The 15,877-nt window shown below is 39.1% G+C and overlaps 1 protein-coding gene across 1 annotated transcript in view; it reads right to left on the bottom strand.

Annotated features, from left to right (window-relative positions):
* The window catches only part of LOC124872441 (poly [ADP-ribose] polymerase tankyrase-1-like), a 101,664-nt gene that overhangs the window by 74,790 nt on the left and 10,997 nt on the right, over positions 1–15,877 (bottom strand). Inside the window, exon 4 of the mRNA XM_047372447.1 lies at positions 10,503–10,598. Coding sequence (XP_047228403.1) covers positions 10,503–10,598 — 96 coding nt within the window. The remainder of the gene's footprint in view (positions 1–10,502; positions 10,599–15,877) is intronic.

Below are 15,877 nucleotides of genomic sequence, written 5' to 3'. Positions count from 1 at the left end.
GGAGCTCCAAAGGGTCAATATACACGGCCGGGCTGCTATAGCCAAACCTTTGGTCATTCATGCCAATGCCAAACGTCGGTTTCAATGGTGCAAGGAGCGCAAATCTTGGGCTGTGGACAATGTGAAACATGTATTGTTCTCTGATGAGTCCACCTTTACTGTTTTCCCCACATCCGGGAGAGTTACGGTGTGGAGAAGCCCCAAAGAAGCGTACCACCCAGACTGTTGCATGCCCAGAGTGAAGCGTGGGGGTGGATCAGTGATGGTTTGGGCTGCCATATCATGGCATTCCCTTGGCCCAATACTTGTGCTAGATGGGCGCGTCACTGCCGAGGACTACCGAACCATTCTTGAGGACCATGTTTATCCAATGGTTCGAACATTGTATCCTGAAGGTGGTGCCGTGTATCAGGATGACAATGCATCAATACACACAGCAAGACTGGTGAAAGATTGGTTTGATGAACATGAAAGTGAAGTTGAACATCTCCCATGGCGTGCACAGTCATCAGATCTAAATATTATTGAGTCCAACTCTGTGTAACTATATAAATCCAGAGGCTTCAGAGGTTTGTCAGGTGGGAAATCTCACAGCATGTAACGATGGGATGAGTATGGAAAAACTGCAAACCTACAAAGACATGGTCATCCTCCTAAACTGGCAGGCCAGGCAAAGAAAGCATTAATCGGAGAAGCTGGAAAGCAGCCTGTGTTAGCTTTGGAGGAGCTGCAAAGATCCACAGCTCAAGTGTGAGAATCTGTCGGCAAAGAAACCATTAATTTAGAAATCTGGGCTTTATGGAAGAGTAGCAGGAAGTAGGCCACTGTTGAAAGAAACTATGTTTGCATTTTGTCACAAGCCATGTGAGCAACGCTTCAAACATGTTCAAGAAGATGCTCTGGTTAGAGAATACATACCATCATCACGGTGAAACACGATGGTGGCAGCATCATGATATGGGAATTTTTTTCTTCAGTGAGGCTAATGAAGTAGGTCGGTCTAATGTGAAAAACAATGTTCTACTTTGTGTTGGTCTATCACATATAAACCCAGTAAAACACAACAAAATTGTTGTAACATAAAATATACCTGAAGGCACTCTATGTCTATAACAGTTCAATACGATCAAAGGGATTTTCCAACTATCGAGCAGTAGAACACCAAGAGCTTATTTACTACCTGACCCCGACCAATGACAAATAGGTAATAGGACCTCAGCAGTTTTTTTCCCCCAGTAAAACCACGTTTTTGGCTCAAATTTACTGGACAAACATCTATCCTCTTACTGGTTTTATAACATTTGGGCAGTGATGTTTGGCAGCGTAATCTTCATTTTAGTGTGTGGGTGGTTAGTTGAAGATTATCCGACACTTCATCTGCAAGGGTTTCGAGCCATGTGCGCCTGCCTGAGATTGACAGAGGACAAGGCAAAGTGTAACATTTCAAGTGCTGAAAGGGAATAAATTAAAGTTATCAGACAGCAGCAAGGAAGAAAATGAAAAGAATGGCCAAAGTGTCATAGACAGTGAGATCAGATGCCGTGGCTGAGGCCACTCTGTTGCTGATGAAAAGATGAAAAAGGAAGGGAACGCCTGCTGTAGTAGCAAGCTCATTAAACAGCACATTAGCTGATGAGGAGAGAAAAAAATAACATCTAAGAGATCACTGGATCCAAGAGGGACTGTTCAAGGGCAGACGCAACCTGATGAAAGTTTCCTAATCACTGCTTTCTGGCCAGAAAAAGATCAATCAACAGTGACAGAGCAGACTGATGTAGAGGAAAGTTCCTGCGATGATCCAATGTTGGCTCCCCTGAGACTTCTCACATCATTACTTTGTTTTTTTTTCCCCAATTACTTATCCACAGTTTGCTACAGGGATAGTTCAGGCTGTTAGTGCCCTAGCTGTTGGACTTGGAATGAACTCGAGCTGTAGACACATACCTGAAAACCAGCACCAGACAGTACTTGGAAATTATTTTAATTTACCAACAGTCAAACCACTTCCATATTAACAGAAAAGTGACTAGACAAAGAAACATGTTGGAACAAACCTTTGACATAACAGTAAGAACACTTGTACTGTGTTCACTCACCTCTGTGTACCCTAAACAGGGGCTACAGGCTAATTGTATTTTTATTTTTGAAGAAGTTTACTATGAAAAGTATGAGTCTTGATGATACCTTTGAGTAAGAATACCAGTATCATGGTATAACAGAATAACACAGAGCTCACTCGTTGGTTATCAAAGTATTAAGTGTGCACCGATTGCAGTTTTCTGGCTGATCACGGATTTTTAAAAAGCCTGACCTGCCGATTCCGATTTTGGCCAATGCCAATTTTTTTTTATGGCTGACACTGTCAGGTCTTACAAGATTACAATACATCTTCAGTGTTCCAATTGTATTTTATTGAAAACATTGAATAATAACCAAAAAAATCATACAAACCTGTTCCAACTGCACATGAGGTGGTGATCTCAAATATAAATGAAAAGTTTAGAGCATTGCAGATCCTTTAGTCTTTCATTTTTCATGTTTTAAAAAGAAACAAAACTTGCACATGTTAGACAAATAGATAAGATCGGTGGATAGGTTCAGTTTTACATTTAAGCATCAGCCAATCACAGATCACCCAAAATTAAGGAAATTGGGGAAGTGCAATTGGCCCGCTGATCGATCGGTGCACCCCAAAATTTATTTCTAATGCTTGCGACCGTTTTTCCCAATTGGAAATATTTCCAAACAGCTGAATTAGTCCTTTTAACCAGGTGACCGGCAGTATACAGCAAAATGGGTTAGGGGGTTTAGCACTGTGTTACTCCAGTCACTCTTGACATTTTCTCTGGAACCTAGCAAGGCAGCCTTAATCTGTAGTGAAGTTATGACATTTGGAAACCATAACTTTTTAAAACCTTGGTATACCTTAATGTGATAATTCATCAAGGTATATCAATTAAACAAATGTACAGTTTAGATTTTGCCCCTTAACAATCACAAAAAAGTGTAAACTCTTAAAATAGAAAAAATATTTTGTTACAATATTTTGGCATATTTTACTTTGAAAGTACGTTCTTATTGGTAATGTTACTCAAAAGATGCAAGCCTCCACATCCTTCAAAGAGGTGGAGGCTAAACCCACATGTGATGTCTTAAAAAGAAAAACATCCCACTCATTGGAATGAATTATTTCCAAGATAGTACGAAACATTCTGTGGTATGTGGCGTCATTTTGTTGCTAGAAAAAGTTGAGCATGAAACAACCAAAATGGCAAAGGTACGAAGTGCCAAGGGGCAAATGAAGAACCCATGGGGGAAGCATTAGGAGCAAGAAAACAAAAAGTGTAGAGTCGGTTTATTTTTGTCAGAACATTTAGGACCTGTTTACACGACATGAAAACAGTATTTTTTTTTGTTTCTGTAAACAGATCTACACGACAATAAAAACGTCTCCGTTCACACAGCAACAGTAGAGACGTGAAGATGGTGCAATTCCCCCGCCATATCACTAGCAGGCGGTAGCTTCTCTGAAACTCAAGAACGGGCAAACGCTTCCTGCTTACAAAACGGGGGAGAAAATGAGCACCTTGTTGGAGAACCGTCATTAGAATAAAAGACAAATACGTACTCTGCAATCCGCCATTGCTAAAGTTGCCATCTTTGTCTTCTGTGGGCTTTAAATTGGTCAGCAGCTGTTACGCAGTGCCATTAGTTTCTACTAATTGAAGTGATACTGCGCTTGAGCCAAGGCTTCGCATAAGAATGATAAATTTTTTCCCATCTACACGACAACGGCGACATGGACGTTATACTCTGAAACCCATTCTCAAATTGTGCCACTTTCAGAGAAAACGTGTGCCATTGTTGAGTAAACAAACAGTAAAAACGCAACTGAACTTTTGTGTTTTTACCAGAAAACTTTGCTATGTAAACAGGGTCTGGGGTCCAAGTGGCTAAGGTAGAGCTTCCCTATCAACCAACGGCTCAAATTCCAATATGGCTGCCTTGGATATACTGACCATTCACTCACTCGCCATTTAAAGTACTGTACAACCTCTGTTAGGGAGTGTGATGCTACAATGTTTGAATGCAAAACAAGCTGAGACACACATCATTGTTGCCCTTTCTTGCTAGTAGTAATTAGCCTGATCATTGAGCAAAACAAGTAGCAAAGAATTTAATTCACAAATCTAAGTTCTGCCTTTGGAAGTAAATGGAACAACAGCATAAGTAGCTATCAAGACTTGTTTCCCAACTACTATCAACAAACTTGGTTTTTACTTTTCAATGATTTGAAAAAAAGCTTTGCATTTACCTAATAAATACTGGATGCCAAAATTTAGGAAAATTTAGGAAAAGGCACCGTTTTAAAATATGCTTGTTGTGTAACAGCTCCAAGCTCCCTATGATGGCAGAAATTACGAAAAAAGTAACTGTAGATACTTAAACACTTGAAACATTTTTATGTAATGTCTATGCAAAACAAATACAGTTGTGAAAAAATTAGGACACCCTGCGACAACCTGTTTTTCTAGCTTATTTTAACATATAGGTGTTTACCAATATTGAGAAATTCAGGTAATATACAAAGGGAGAAATTCAAGTACCACCAGTGTCCCTGAGAAATAAATAATTGTCTCAACTGGGAAAACAGCAGATGTTCCTTAAAACAAACGTCGCTGTTCGTTTTCTTCTTCTGCTCATAATCTGACTTGTTGTTGCCTTCATCTGCTGTGGTTTTGGCTCCACCTTCTGACCAAGAGAACTGTTGTCTCTGTGACATTGACAATAATTTGGGCTACACGTATATTTCCGCATAGATCTCTAGGAGGCCGTTAAACATTATGAAAATGATGTCACACAGGCTTTGCGGTCAAGCGGACAGTAGAGTGGATAAACTTGCATGGATTAGACTTCAGCGATGTCTACATTTATCTGGTTCAGCCAGTTCTAAAGAGGGTCTCTGTTAGTGAAAGCATGTCTGCTGGTAGAATAAACAGCTTCCAGAGGTCATCAAAGATTATCTGCTGTGCATAATTGATTAAATGAGCATCTCTAGAGTCACATTCTCCTTTACCTTTTTCATAGACAGGAGCTGCTTGAGGTTGTGCTGAAAATCGTGCTGCTTGATCGCAGAATGTTAATTTACTCAGGATTCACTCCAGCAACTGATAAACATCCATAATTAGCTCCAGAGGTGTCTAGCCATTTCCCAGTAAACATGTGCTTGTCCTCCGTCATAACCTGATAAGGGTAAACAGGATTAATTATCTACCTAAATATGACAAATAAAAATGTTGGTAAAAAAAATAGTTTGAAAATTGAAAAAGTGGAGGGTAAAAAAAAAAGTGTTTCTTTTTTTATATTGCAAAGTGATAAAGCCACTCTTAAACAAGCCCTTTACTTACAGATTTTATTTCACATTTCTACCTAACTGAGTTTATCAGTCTGAGTCCGAGGGCAACCTGTTGGTTTTGGAAGAGCAATCTTGCTAATTTATGACTCGATATGAGCTTCTGTCACTACAGACTGAACCTGAAAGCTGTGCTAGGCTGCGACAGTGAGGCGGAATAGATCGAAGTCTCCAAGTTGGAAAAAAAGAAAATGCAGCCCTTACCTATACCAAGACAGAAACATTCTTAGAAAAACAAAAAAACCATACAATTTGATCAGAGTTGTTCTGAAAACTAAATGTAGGATTCCTCCAGAATGGCACAAAGCATGACAGGATGATAGTTTAAACAATTAGTGCCTGTCATTAAAAATACAAAAACATGTTGCAATTTCAAGGTTACATTCAGAAAAAAATGAATGTTGCAAAAACAATGTTTTCAGTCCTTTAATGGTGCCTAGGTCAGTTCTGATGGTGTACAAAAGATTTTCTCTAATCCAAAAGTGGGTTAAAATTAGACATACAGGCTCAAATATATACATCCACCCCCACTAATGTCCGGTTAAGTGTAACTAATCAAGCTGAATTCAAGTCTCTGTCTAGTCTGATTGTTAATGTATACCTTGGTGATTTGTACCATCTCTAAAAAACAAGGCAACCAAAGACTGACATTAGACTACTGGACTTAATACAGATGTTCTGACCAGTCCCATTTTTATTATTTTACTCGTGTTTATTTAATCATGTTATGGTCCTGTGAGCTCTATGTTAAAGCGACTTTAAAAAAATTTAAACTTAAATACTAAGAACACTTTACCAATTGTCATGGTTGTGGCAGCATCATGCTGTGGGGCTGTTGTAGTGCCAGTGGTGCATTGCTCAAAGTAGAATAAAAAACATAATATGATAAAAAAAGGTTTAAACTTCCTCTCAAATCGGCAGCAAGATGGTTGAAACATGTTTGCTCTTCCAAAACCATGTTTCAATAGCATAATGATCCCAAAAACACACAGAAAAGTTGTTTTGGAATGGATAAAGCAGGCTAACCTCCGGAAACCTCTGGAATTAACTGAAAAACAAGGCTTTCAACCCTAGATAAGGTATTCCACATCAAGCTGAAAGTTAGCTTTATATCGAAAGAAAATGTTCTCAAAAAATGGTTTCTACTTATGTTATCAAATAAATCACTTAACTGTTGTGGGAGGGGTCTGGGGTTCAAATCCCACCTGGGGCCTTTCAGTGTGCCGTTTGCATTGGTCTAAATATAGATTCCAAATTTTCCCTGGCCCTAGGAATGTATGTGTGAATACTTGTCTCTCCGTTGGACAGGCAACCTCACCTTCCCCTCCACTGACTGCTGGAGGTAGGCAACAGCCCCAGAGCGACAATGCATGGATGAACTGAGAATAGAAATTGGATAGATGGAACCTGGTAAAATCTAAGCATAAAGTGTTCAGCATACAATGGTAAGATGCTGGCTCTCAGACATTAAAACACAAAACAACAATTGTTAAAGACATGAATTCAACTCTTGTTGGTTTATGTATTTAGACACTAAATCTGTGCTGCTTTCTGTTTATGCCTCCAGCTCCAAAGACATTTTTCTTTTTTTATAAGAAAATTAAAGTTCAGACTGGTCAGTTTTGGTTCTACTGATTCATGCGGAGGCATAGTATTTTGGTGTTTAGGTTTTGGATAATATTTTCCTAGTACAAAATATTAATTCAAGTGAACCTCGTAAAATTTTGACAGAATCTTTTAAAGGAAAGAAATCTGTATTAAACCCGCTGAGGTAAAAAGGTTCTCCACGATCATTATTGTTTTATTTTTAATAAAGCACTAATGAAGCTGAGTCACTATGCATGATTATTTATTAATCAAAATGAAGGTGTATCCACCGTTTTTACTGCAATTTCAAAATTAGGCAGAGTTATGAACCATTTCTCCCCTAAAGATTCCAAAGCTGTTAATATTGTTTGGGAAAAAAATGCTTGAGGTGACTAAAATGCTTTAATTGCCTCCATGAGTTGCTTGTCCCAATTGTATAGATTCTATAACCGCCGACTCTGCTTCTACATGATCGAAGTCAGCAAAGACATCCACAATAATTAAAATACCATTGGGTTCTTACTTTCTGAAAACCAGCATGGATTTGTTATTTGCACCTCCCATTATATCATCATCTTAGATCTCCCTTAGTTGAAAATTGTTTTTGTTTAAGGAAAAATATTGTTTTGCTCTGCTCATTAAGAGGCTTCTGCTTATATTTCCCCTAATGCTTTACAGATCTGTGTCTCCCCTACGACTGGTCTTGGAGGGGGCTGGGGGTGTAGAGCAACATGCTTTACTTGTAGTGCCTGCCTGAAACACGCTCATAAAGTGCCAGGTTAATTAAAGTTTTGGCCCATATGAGCTTTCATTCAAGTGCGTAAACCACCACAGTTGATTTCTCTTTTCCCTTCCGTGTGGTGCTCTTCAACGGGGGATGGGTGGGATAGTTAATAGTAGGGGAAACACAGCAGATTAAAAGTAATCTTTTAAACTTTTATTAGTCATAATGTGAGAGAGCAAACAAAACATTATTGCATACCATCATATTCTACAACGCACTCATATTGACTTCATTAAGTATGTAATATGTGGCAAACATTTTCTATGTACCAACTTAGTTACCCTCCTCTTAAATCCACTTCAACAAGAGCTGTGTTGTGACCGCTACAGACAGATGTGGCAACATTTAATAAATCTGACACCAACACTAGCTCTAGCCTGCATGAATAAATCATTCTTCACAGGATCGTTGGCCCTCATGTTCTGCCACAGTCTGGCTCATCTCTGAAGTATCCAGAGGTCCATCTCATATACCACAGAGGCAGAACGATGGGGACTGCTGATGCAACTGTGTGTAAAAACAGAACTGATGCTGCAGGAATCAACAGGGTGAATGTGAAGACTCATAGAGAAGACGAGCTGATGAGCTCTGTTGGAACTTCACAATTTTGATGTCTTTTTGCTTGTGTAGCTAACAAATAAATGTCATTTAGTTAGAGTGCTGCCATAAAAAATGTTTTAAATCAAACAAAATTTAAATCAGACAATGATAAACTGAATAAATACAAAACGCTGTTTTTAAATGAGTCATTTTATCAAAAGGAAAAATGAATCTGACCTTAAATCAACAAGCAATAACCCCCTTGTTAAATTATGAATTAAATGATCCACCGCATTTCTTTTGGAAAGCTTAAGTAAATTTCTCTGGCACCACCCACGCCAGACTGCTGCCAACCATGCAGAAACCAACAAATCGTTTAAACAGAATCTGTCTAACAACGTGAAGTAGGCAACAAGATCTCAAACAGCAAAACATCATGCCTTCATCTAAAGACATTCAAGGGCAGGTCACAATTAACGTCACTGGCCTTTTATCAATGTAGAAAGGGTTACAGAGTCCTTTCTAAGACTTTGGGACTCCAGCAAACTGCGGTGAGAGCCATTATACACAAATAGTGAAATAAATAGTGAATAAGGTGCAGTGTTGCTAAATAAAACCCAGTTTGTGAATGTTTGACGTGCAGGGAAGGTTGTTGTTTTGTTATTAAGGAAAATGATTTCTTAGCAGCACTTACATAATGTTTACTCGAATCATTTAGGTTGCATCATCTAAGCCGAAGCTGCACTCTTATGATGATGATGAGGGTAGTCATGATAATGATCATTGCTCCATATACCAGGACTGTAATGAATGAGAGGTGCCAACTCCTTCTGGGTTCAAACTGTTTTCATGCTGTTCACAGAATTACAAAAGAAGCTGCAAGGCAAAGACTGGAGAGGGACCAGGAAGGTAAGAAACAAGGTTCTTCCACATACAGTGGCTTTACTGAGCTACTGATGAATGCAGTTTCAGCCAAAAACAGCTCAAAGAATTAAAAGGAAACAGGAATCTTTAAAGCCATAGAAAGTGTGAGAAGGTAAATGTGAATACAGTGCACTGAGAATGGGAGGTATGCAACAGTGGAATATGTCTCATACATGCCAGGTGCAATATTTACCTTTTCTATTACTCTTAACGTTTCTTTTTAATATAAAGGGATTGTTAAAGACCTTTTTTGTTATTTAAAAACCTTTGATTTTGTGTTTATGAGCCACTGCAACAATATTTCCTCTTGGTGTATAGTCTGAATGACAATAGGATTCTGTCTATGTACGATAGATAAAAAAGGATAAGGTGACACTGCCTGTAGCACCTGCGTTATGGACAGAATAATAACTCTGAGAATGGACAGAAATGGTCAAAAACACCAAATAAGAAAGTAGGACAAAGGAGGGGCATGATAGAAAAAAAACAGATCATCATCTGTACATATGTGCACTCTAGTGTACAAGGTTTTCATGTCAAAATTCCAACACTTTTCCAAACTCAAATATTAAGAACCCTCGGTACATTTTTATTCCATTTTTTTTAAACAAATACAACACTTCAAATTGACCTTAAGGCAGTTATTCCTACGGCGCACGGACAGATGGACGGATATAGAAATCTTTTTCTTATTGTGGTCAGGAAAGTACTATAACCAAATTCAATACCTTTTCCAGAAATACATACATATACATATACATATATATATATATATATATATATATATATATATATATATATACATATACATATATATATATATATATATATATATATATATATATATATATATATACACACACATATATATATACACATACATACATACATACATACATATATACACATATACATATGTATATATATACATATATACACATATACATATATACACACACACATATATATATATATATATATATATACACACACATATATATATATATATATATATACATACATTTTGCCTGGTCCACACAAGGGGACATGGATTATATGTGGGTTAATGTTAGGTTTAAGACCAAGGTATGACTTGAGTTTAGGTTAGGTTTAGGGTAAGGGTTAAGGTTACGCTATAGTAATGAATGTAAGTCAATGGAAGGTCCCTAGGACATGGATAAGGATATGAAAACACTACATAGGTGTGTGTGTGTGTGTGTGTGTGTGTGTGTGTGTGTGCTGTGGATAACTGACCTGTGAGCACGGCCTTGGCGGAGGGTTCGGCCAGGTCCAGGGCAGACTTGCCATCGGTGTTGCGGATGTTGGGGTCAGCTCCGTGCTGCAGTAACACTGTACAACAACAGGGCAGACACAGACAGTAGCTGAGCTCTTGTACTGATATACAAACTCCCCGACAAACACCTCCTCTCAGTCCCCATCCTGACGCCACTCCTGCTCTATACACTGCTCTGGCTGAGCCTTCACTTCTTTCCCCAGTTTCATCCTCTGCTAACCCTCTTCCTCCACTGGTCTGGGATGCAGGACCTCCGGGCAGCATTATAGCGTGTCCTGCTTCACGCTTCTCATCTCCTCCTCCTCTTCTTCCAGCTGCTCCTCCTCTGTTGCTAGTGCTGCTCCCTTGGCTGCCCTCGGCTGCCCCTGCCCTGCGAGCCCTGCCGCTGATGTAAACAGACATGTCACAACAAAAAAACAGCGAACTGCGTCGCTACGGCACTCCGCCACAAAAACAGCGAGACCTAATTAAGCGGCAACATGACAGACCACCAAAGCCATCACACTTCCACAAAATTGGAAGGGGGGGGGGCTTCCGACTGAGCAAAATGGATAAGTAGAAAAAAGCAAGAGCAGGGAGAGCTAATCGAGGCATCGGCAGCAGAATCAGCGGCGAGGAAGTGCGAGTGGAGAGACTCTCGCCTCTCCAACTGACTGAGCGATGCAGCGGAGAGGAAGATGAGAGAGAGGAGAGGAGGGGGGAGGGAGGAGAACGGAGAGGATGAGCAGAAGGGAAAGGGGAAGCATAAACAAGAAGACTGGGAAATAGAGCCAGAGAGAATAGCAAGATTCAGATTAGATTGAAGGGATAGAGAATAAAAAGGGGGATGGGGCAGAGAAGAGAGTTATGTGCCTTGCAAACAGGTATGAGCTGAATAACAAACTCTGCCTGCACTCAGTTGTGTTGTAAATTAGCTCTTTTAGGGGCACCAGTGTCAATTCTCTCCCTCCTGACGTGCTACTATTGTGATTGTTGAGCAGCTCCCACTGCACATGCCATTTGACTCAGATCCACTTAACAAAAAACCCGCAGGAGAATAAAAAAACTGAGACGATCGGGGATATAAATGCGTGTGCATGGACTGAGTATCTTATTTCTGCCCTCGGATTGACACGGGCCATGGACACCTCTGAACAACAACAGGATGCCTTGACACAGATTTATAGTCATAATCACAAACTTTATTGTATGCCAATAGCATTTTAAGTGATAGATCAACACAAACTAGTACACAACTGAACTGGAAGGAAACAGATTTTCAACATTTCGTAAAAGTGGCTTTGGAGGAGCTGCAGAGATTTACAGCTCAGGTCGGAGAATCTGTCCACAGGTCACCCATCAATACTGCCCATCACCCTGATGGTAGTGGCAGCTTCATGCAGTGGGATATGGATGTTGCTCAGAGTTGATGGCAAGATGGGTGCAACTAAATACAGAGCAATGCTGAACAATACAGTTATGGGCCATTAAAGACTTGAAACAGGTGTGAAGGTTCCCCTTCCAGCAGGACAATGAACCAAATGCAAATGTTAAAATTAACCAATTAACATAAATACACGTGAAAGAGCTGTGAAAAAAATGCAAATTGGGGGATAAAATCTACAAGCATCGGTTTTCATGTTTCATGAAGGCACTTCATCCCTTGATAATGAAATACTTTCTGCTTTTGTTTCATTTAGAAACATGATTCTAATTATAATTTTTTCCTGTTGATGTTTACTCTCTGTTAGAAAACCGATGACAACTACGGTTCAGCACACAAAGACAAGCGTCCTTAAGGAGAAGGAGGATGGGTTGTCACAAACAACTACGGATATGCTATGAAGGAGGGGGTCCACCGGTGCCCCAGCTTTGCCTGCCTCACGTTCAGATTCGTCTCGGGCAAGGGGCCCCAAAAGATATTTTTTTCATGCCCTTCTTTCTTACAGCACCAGAAATTCAAAGACAATTACAAATGTAATTTCCTTTTTATTTGTTAAAGATACTAAGTTAACAGGGTTTTTAATGCCTCCTAGGTGTCTTGGACAGCAGATCTATCTCACAGTTACTTAAATGTATTACAAATGTTAGGTAACAGCACCACTTTATGCTTAAGAAGTTATAAGAGTTGGAAGTTATAAAAGGAACTCTTATTCGTAATTGTCTGTGTTATTATCCTAATACCCACACCTGACCTATGGTCTTAGGCGCTGAAATGCTAAAGCTCAGAGACAATGGTGGGGACATTGTGGAAAGGTAGACAAAGAAAAGTGTCAGGAAAATGTGGGTTAATCCTATTAGATATGGTAATCATAATTTTCAAAATGAATATAACAATCAAACATTTTCCTAATATCATGCAGCCCTAGTTCATGTTATAGAAAATGCATTTTGCTGCTCACTGCATGACTGAATAAGCCTTGCAGTTTTTTTAACATTGCACTCACCCTTCATTGTTTTTGTCAGTTTTAAGTCAGGTTTTATAAAACTGCACTAGAATTATTAGAGAACATCTGGTAATGAAAGGTAAATTAGGTTCACTCAATGGCAAAGTATCATTTCTTTGCCTTGTTTTGTTGCATCACATAAAAACGCACTTTGTTTATCCTAGAATCACTAAATTATATCTCAAATCTATGTATCTAAAGATATGCGTCAGTTATAGACCAAAGATGCACGATCTTATTCACAAAAAAATACAACCAGAGCTACAGTGAACAGTTTAGACCATGTTTTAAGTGTTACATGGCCCAGTCAAAGTCCTGATCTAAATCCAATTGAGAATCTGTGTTAATATGTGAAATATGAGTTTCACTGATGCACTCAATCCTATCTGACTGAGCTTTAATGCAGCAAAAAAAAAAGAAAATAACATCTACAAAGCATTGACTGACAGAGATAAATATTAATGCATGCCATACATTTCAGATTTTTGTTTATAAAAATAATTTTAAACCATGTATCAGTTTCCTTCCCATAGTTTGTGGTGACCCATTATAAAACATCCCCATGAAGTCCAGTGAAGTTTGAGGATGTAGCAGAACAAAATCAGAAAAGGTTCAATGGGTTTGAACACTTCCCAAGGCCTACAACACACATCCCATAGGATAAATCCAAGCGGTTAACAATGGCAGTCCGATTTAGAGCAAAACAACCTCACTCAAGCTAACAACTTCAATTCCATCAACAACTGTCAACATCTGACTCAGTTCTGTTTAGTCTGCAATGATTTCAGTTTTCCCATAATAGCTGCTAAACCCCTCGCCAAACAACCTAAATTCTTTTTTATTTTTGTGCCGGATTAGTTTTCAGGACAATGTCAGATTTGCAGTCTTATGATGGACGGCGAAGTCTGTGCCCAGGCAGGATGTAACCGATACAAAAAGAAGTCACACGGATTCGGATGGGTTTCCTAATCCAGAAGCTTCCAAATGTGTGAAGTGATAAAAAGAAAAACATCAAGAGAAGTTCTTCTCCAGTGAAATCACACTTTCAGAAGGGAGAAAAGGAGGTGCTGCGGGCTGACTGTCTTCATCAGAGTTCAAACAAAAGCCTTCAGGTGTTTAAACAGCACAAACATTTAAAGCTGCTTTTAAAATGCAAAAGTAATTATTTCTCCTGCAAAGGAGCCAATTATTTCCAACCTCTAAATTCTGAACAAGGTAATTATGACAATTACAGCTGTTTCAACAAATATGTTTAATGGGGTTTCTTGCTACATCAGTGCCAGGTTTTACATTAGTTGCTTAGTTTGAAATCAGTGGCACTAATGGCTGTGATTGTACACCCTCTCTTTAAACCGCAAAAATCAAAATCAACGCCTCAAAGTAGCCAGGCCGTCCCTTCTTCATTTGGCTGGAAACCAAGCTTTACCAACAGGGAAGCTGTCATGTTTGGTTTTTGCAGATGGGAAGCAAACAGCAGAAAACAGCTTGAAATTACTGATGATGGCTATATGATTCAGTGGTAGCTTTGATCAGCTTTACTTGTACTTACCGTATGACTAGACACTTAAAGGATTATGTAAACCAAACACCTTCCGCTCAAATAATTCTTGTACACAGCACAAATCAAACAGAATCAACAGATGAATGAAATGTCAGCCAATTTTTCTATAAATGGAAAGAAAATGACAGATCAGAAAAGCTCTTAACATCAGCAGAAAATCCTGTGAAATAAAGGTTGCCATGTCTGTCTTTAATGAATAATTAGCAACACTAAATGAAATTTTATCTTTCTCTTGAGGCGCCACCCTTTTTAATTCACATGTAGTTAAAGGTACATCTGCATTACGCAATTATCAATTAAGGGAATATACATACTGCTGACAATTTGTTCAAAACGGGTTGCCGTACAGCTGACAGCGCCTTTGTGGTTCAGTAATATTAGATTATCAAAGAACATGACCCAAAGCAACATTGAATGTTTATTAAAAAAACATTCCAGGTCACAAAATATTGGTATCAGCAAGTATTTCGTTTTAGATCTCAGGATCGGATTCGAGTCCAAAAACCAGTTTTCACCTTTTATTTCAGAGGAGCTCGTTTCATTCAACTACATGGTTGTAGATGTTAATAAATTGTTGTTCTAGCATCACAAACAATTAATTTAAAACAGCTTCCATTTAGTTTTAGTGTGTGTGATATGATGGGCTCATATATCTATTGATATGTTCAGGAAATATATGCAGAGGTCTTACAAAAAGCCATTAATGATCTAGCTCCATCAAACATCAGAGATCTGATTGTTCCATATGTTTCTAACAGAGCACATCCTTCTCAGACTGCAGGTTTACTGGTGGTTCCTAGAGTCTCTAGAAGTAGAATAGGAGGCAGATCCTTTAGTTATCAGGCTCCTCTCCTGTGTCCAAGCTTCTGCTGGCAACAACTTAATGCTCACCCTCTACCGATGATCTACATGGCCCTGTCTTTCAGTGTTTAACCCTTTCTCTCTCCTAGACATAGCTACTGACTGAGCTTTTACTGTGACTAACTCTGTGCTCTCTTTCAGACTCTAACCTTGAAAACTGGCTCAGAATTTATCTGTTCTTTTTTTCTAGATGAAACAACTAAAGGAGCTACATCCATTAACATTTTATTTTCCTTCTCTTAGAAAGTACTCCTGGATCAGTGCTTCTTTGTTCTCTTTGTGTCTCTGCTCTGTTCTCTCTAACCCCCAGTCGGTCGTGGCAGATGGCCGTTCACACTGAGCCTGGTTCTGCTGGAGGTTTCTTCCTGTTAAAAGGGAGTTTTTCCTCTCCACTGTCGCTACATGCATGCTCAGTATGACGGATTGCTGCAAAGTCAACGACAGTGACTGTCCACTGTCTCCACATGCTCAACCAGGAGGAGGGAAT

Source organism: Girardinichthys multiradiatus, chromosome 8 (assembly GCF_021462225.1).
Source record: "Girardinichthys multiradiatus isolate DD_20200921_A chromosome 8, DD_fGirMul_XY1, whole genome shotgun sequence".
NCBI lineage: Eukaryota > Metazoa > Chordata > Actinopteri > Cyprinodontiformes > Goodeidae > Girardinichthys > Girardinichthys multiradiatus.
The sequence above is the reverse complement of the archived record's forward strand: the minus strand, read 5'-3'. Positions and strand labels throughout refer to the sequence as shown.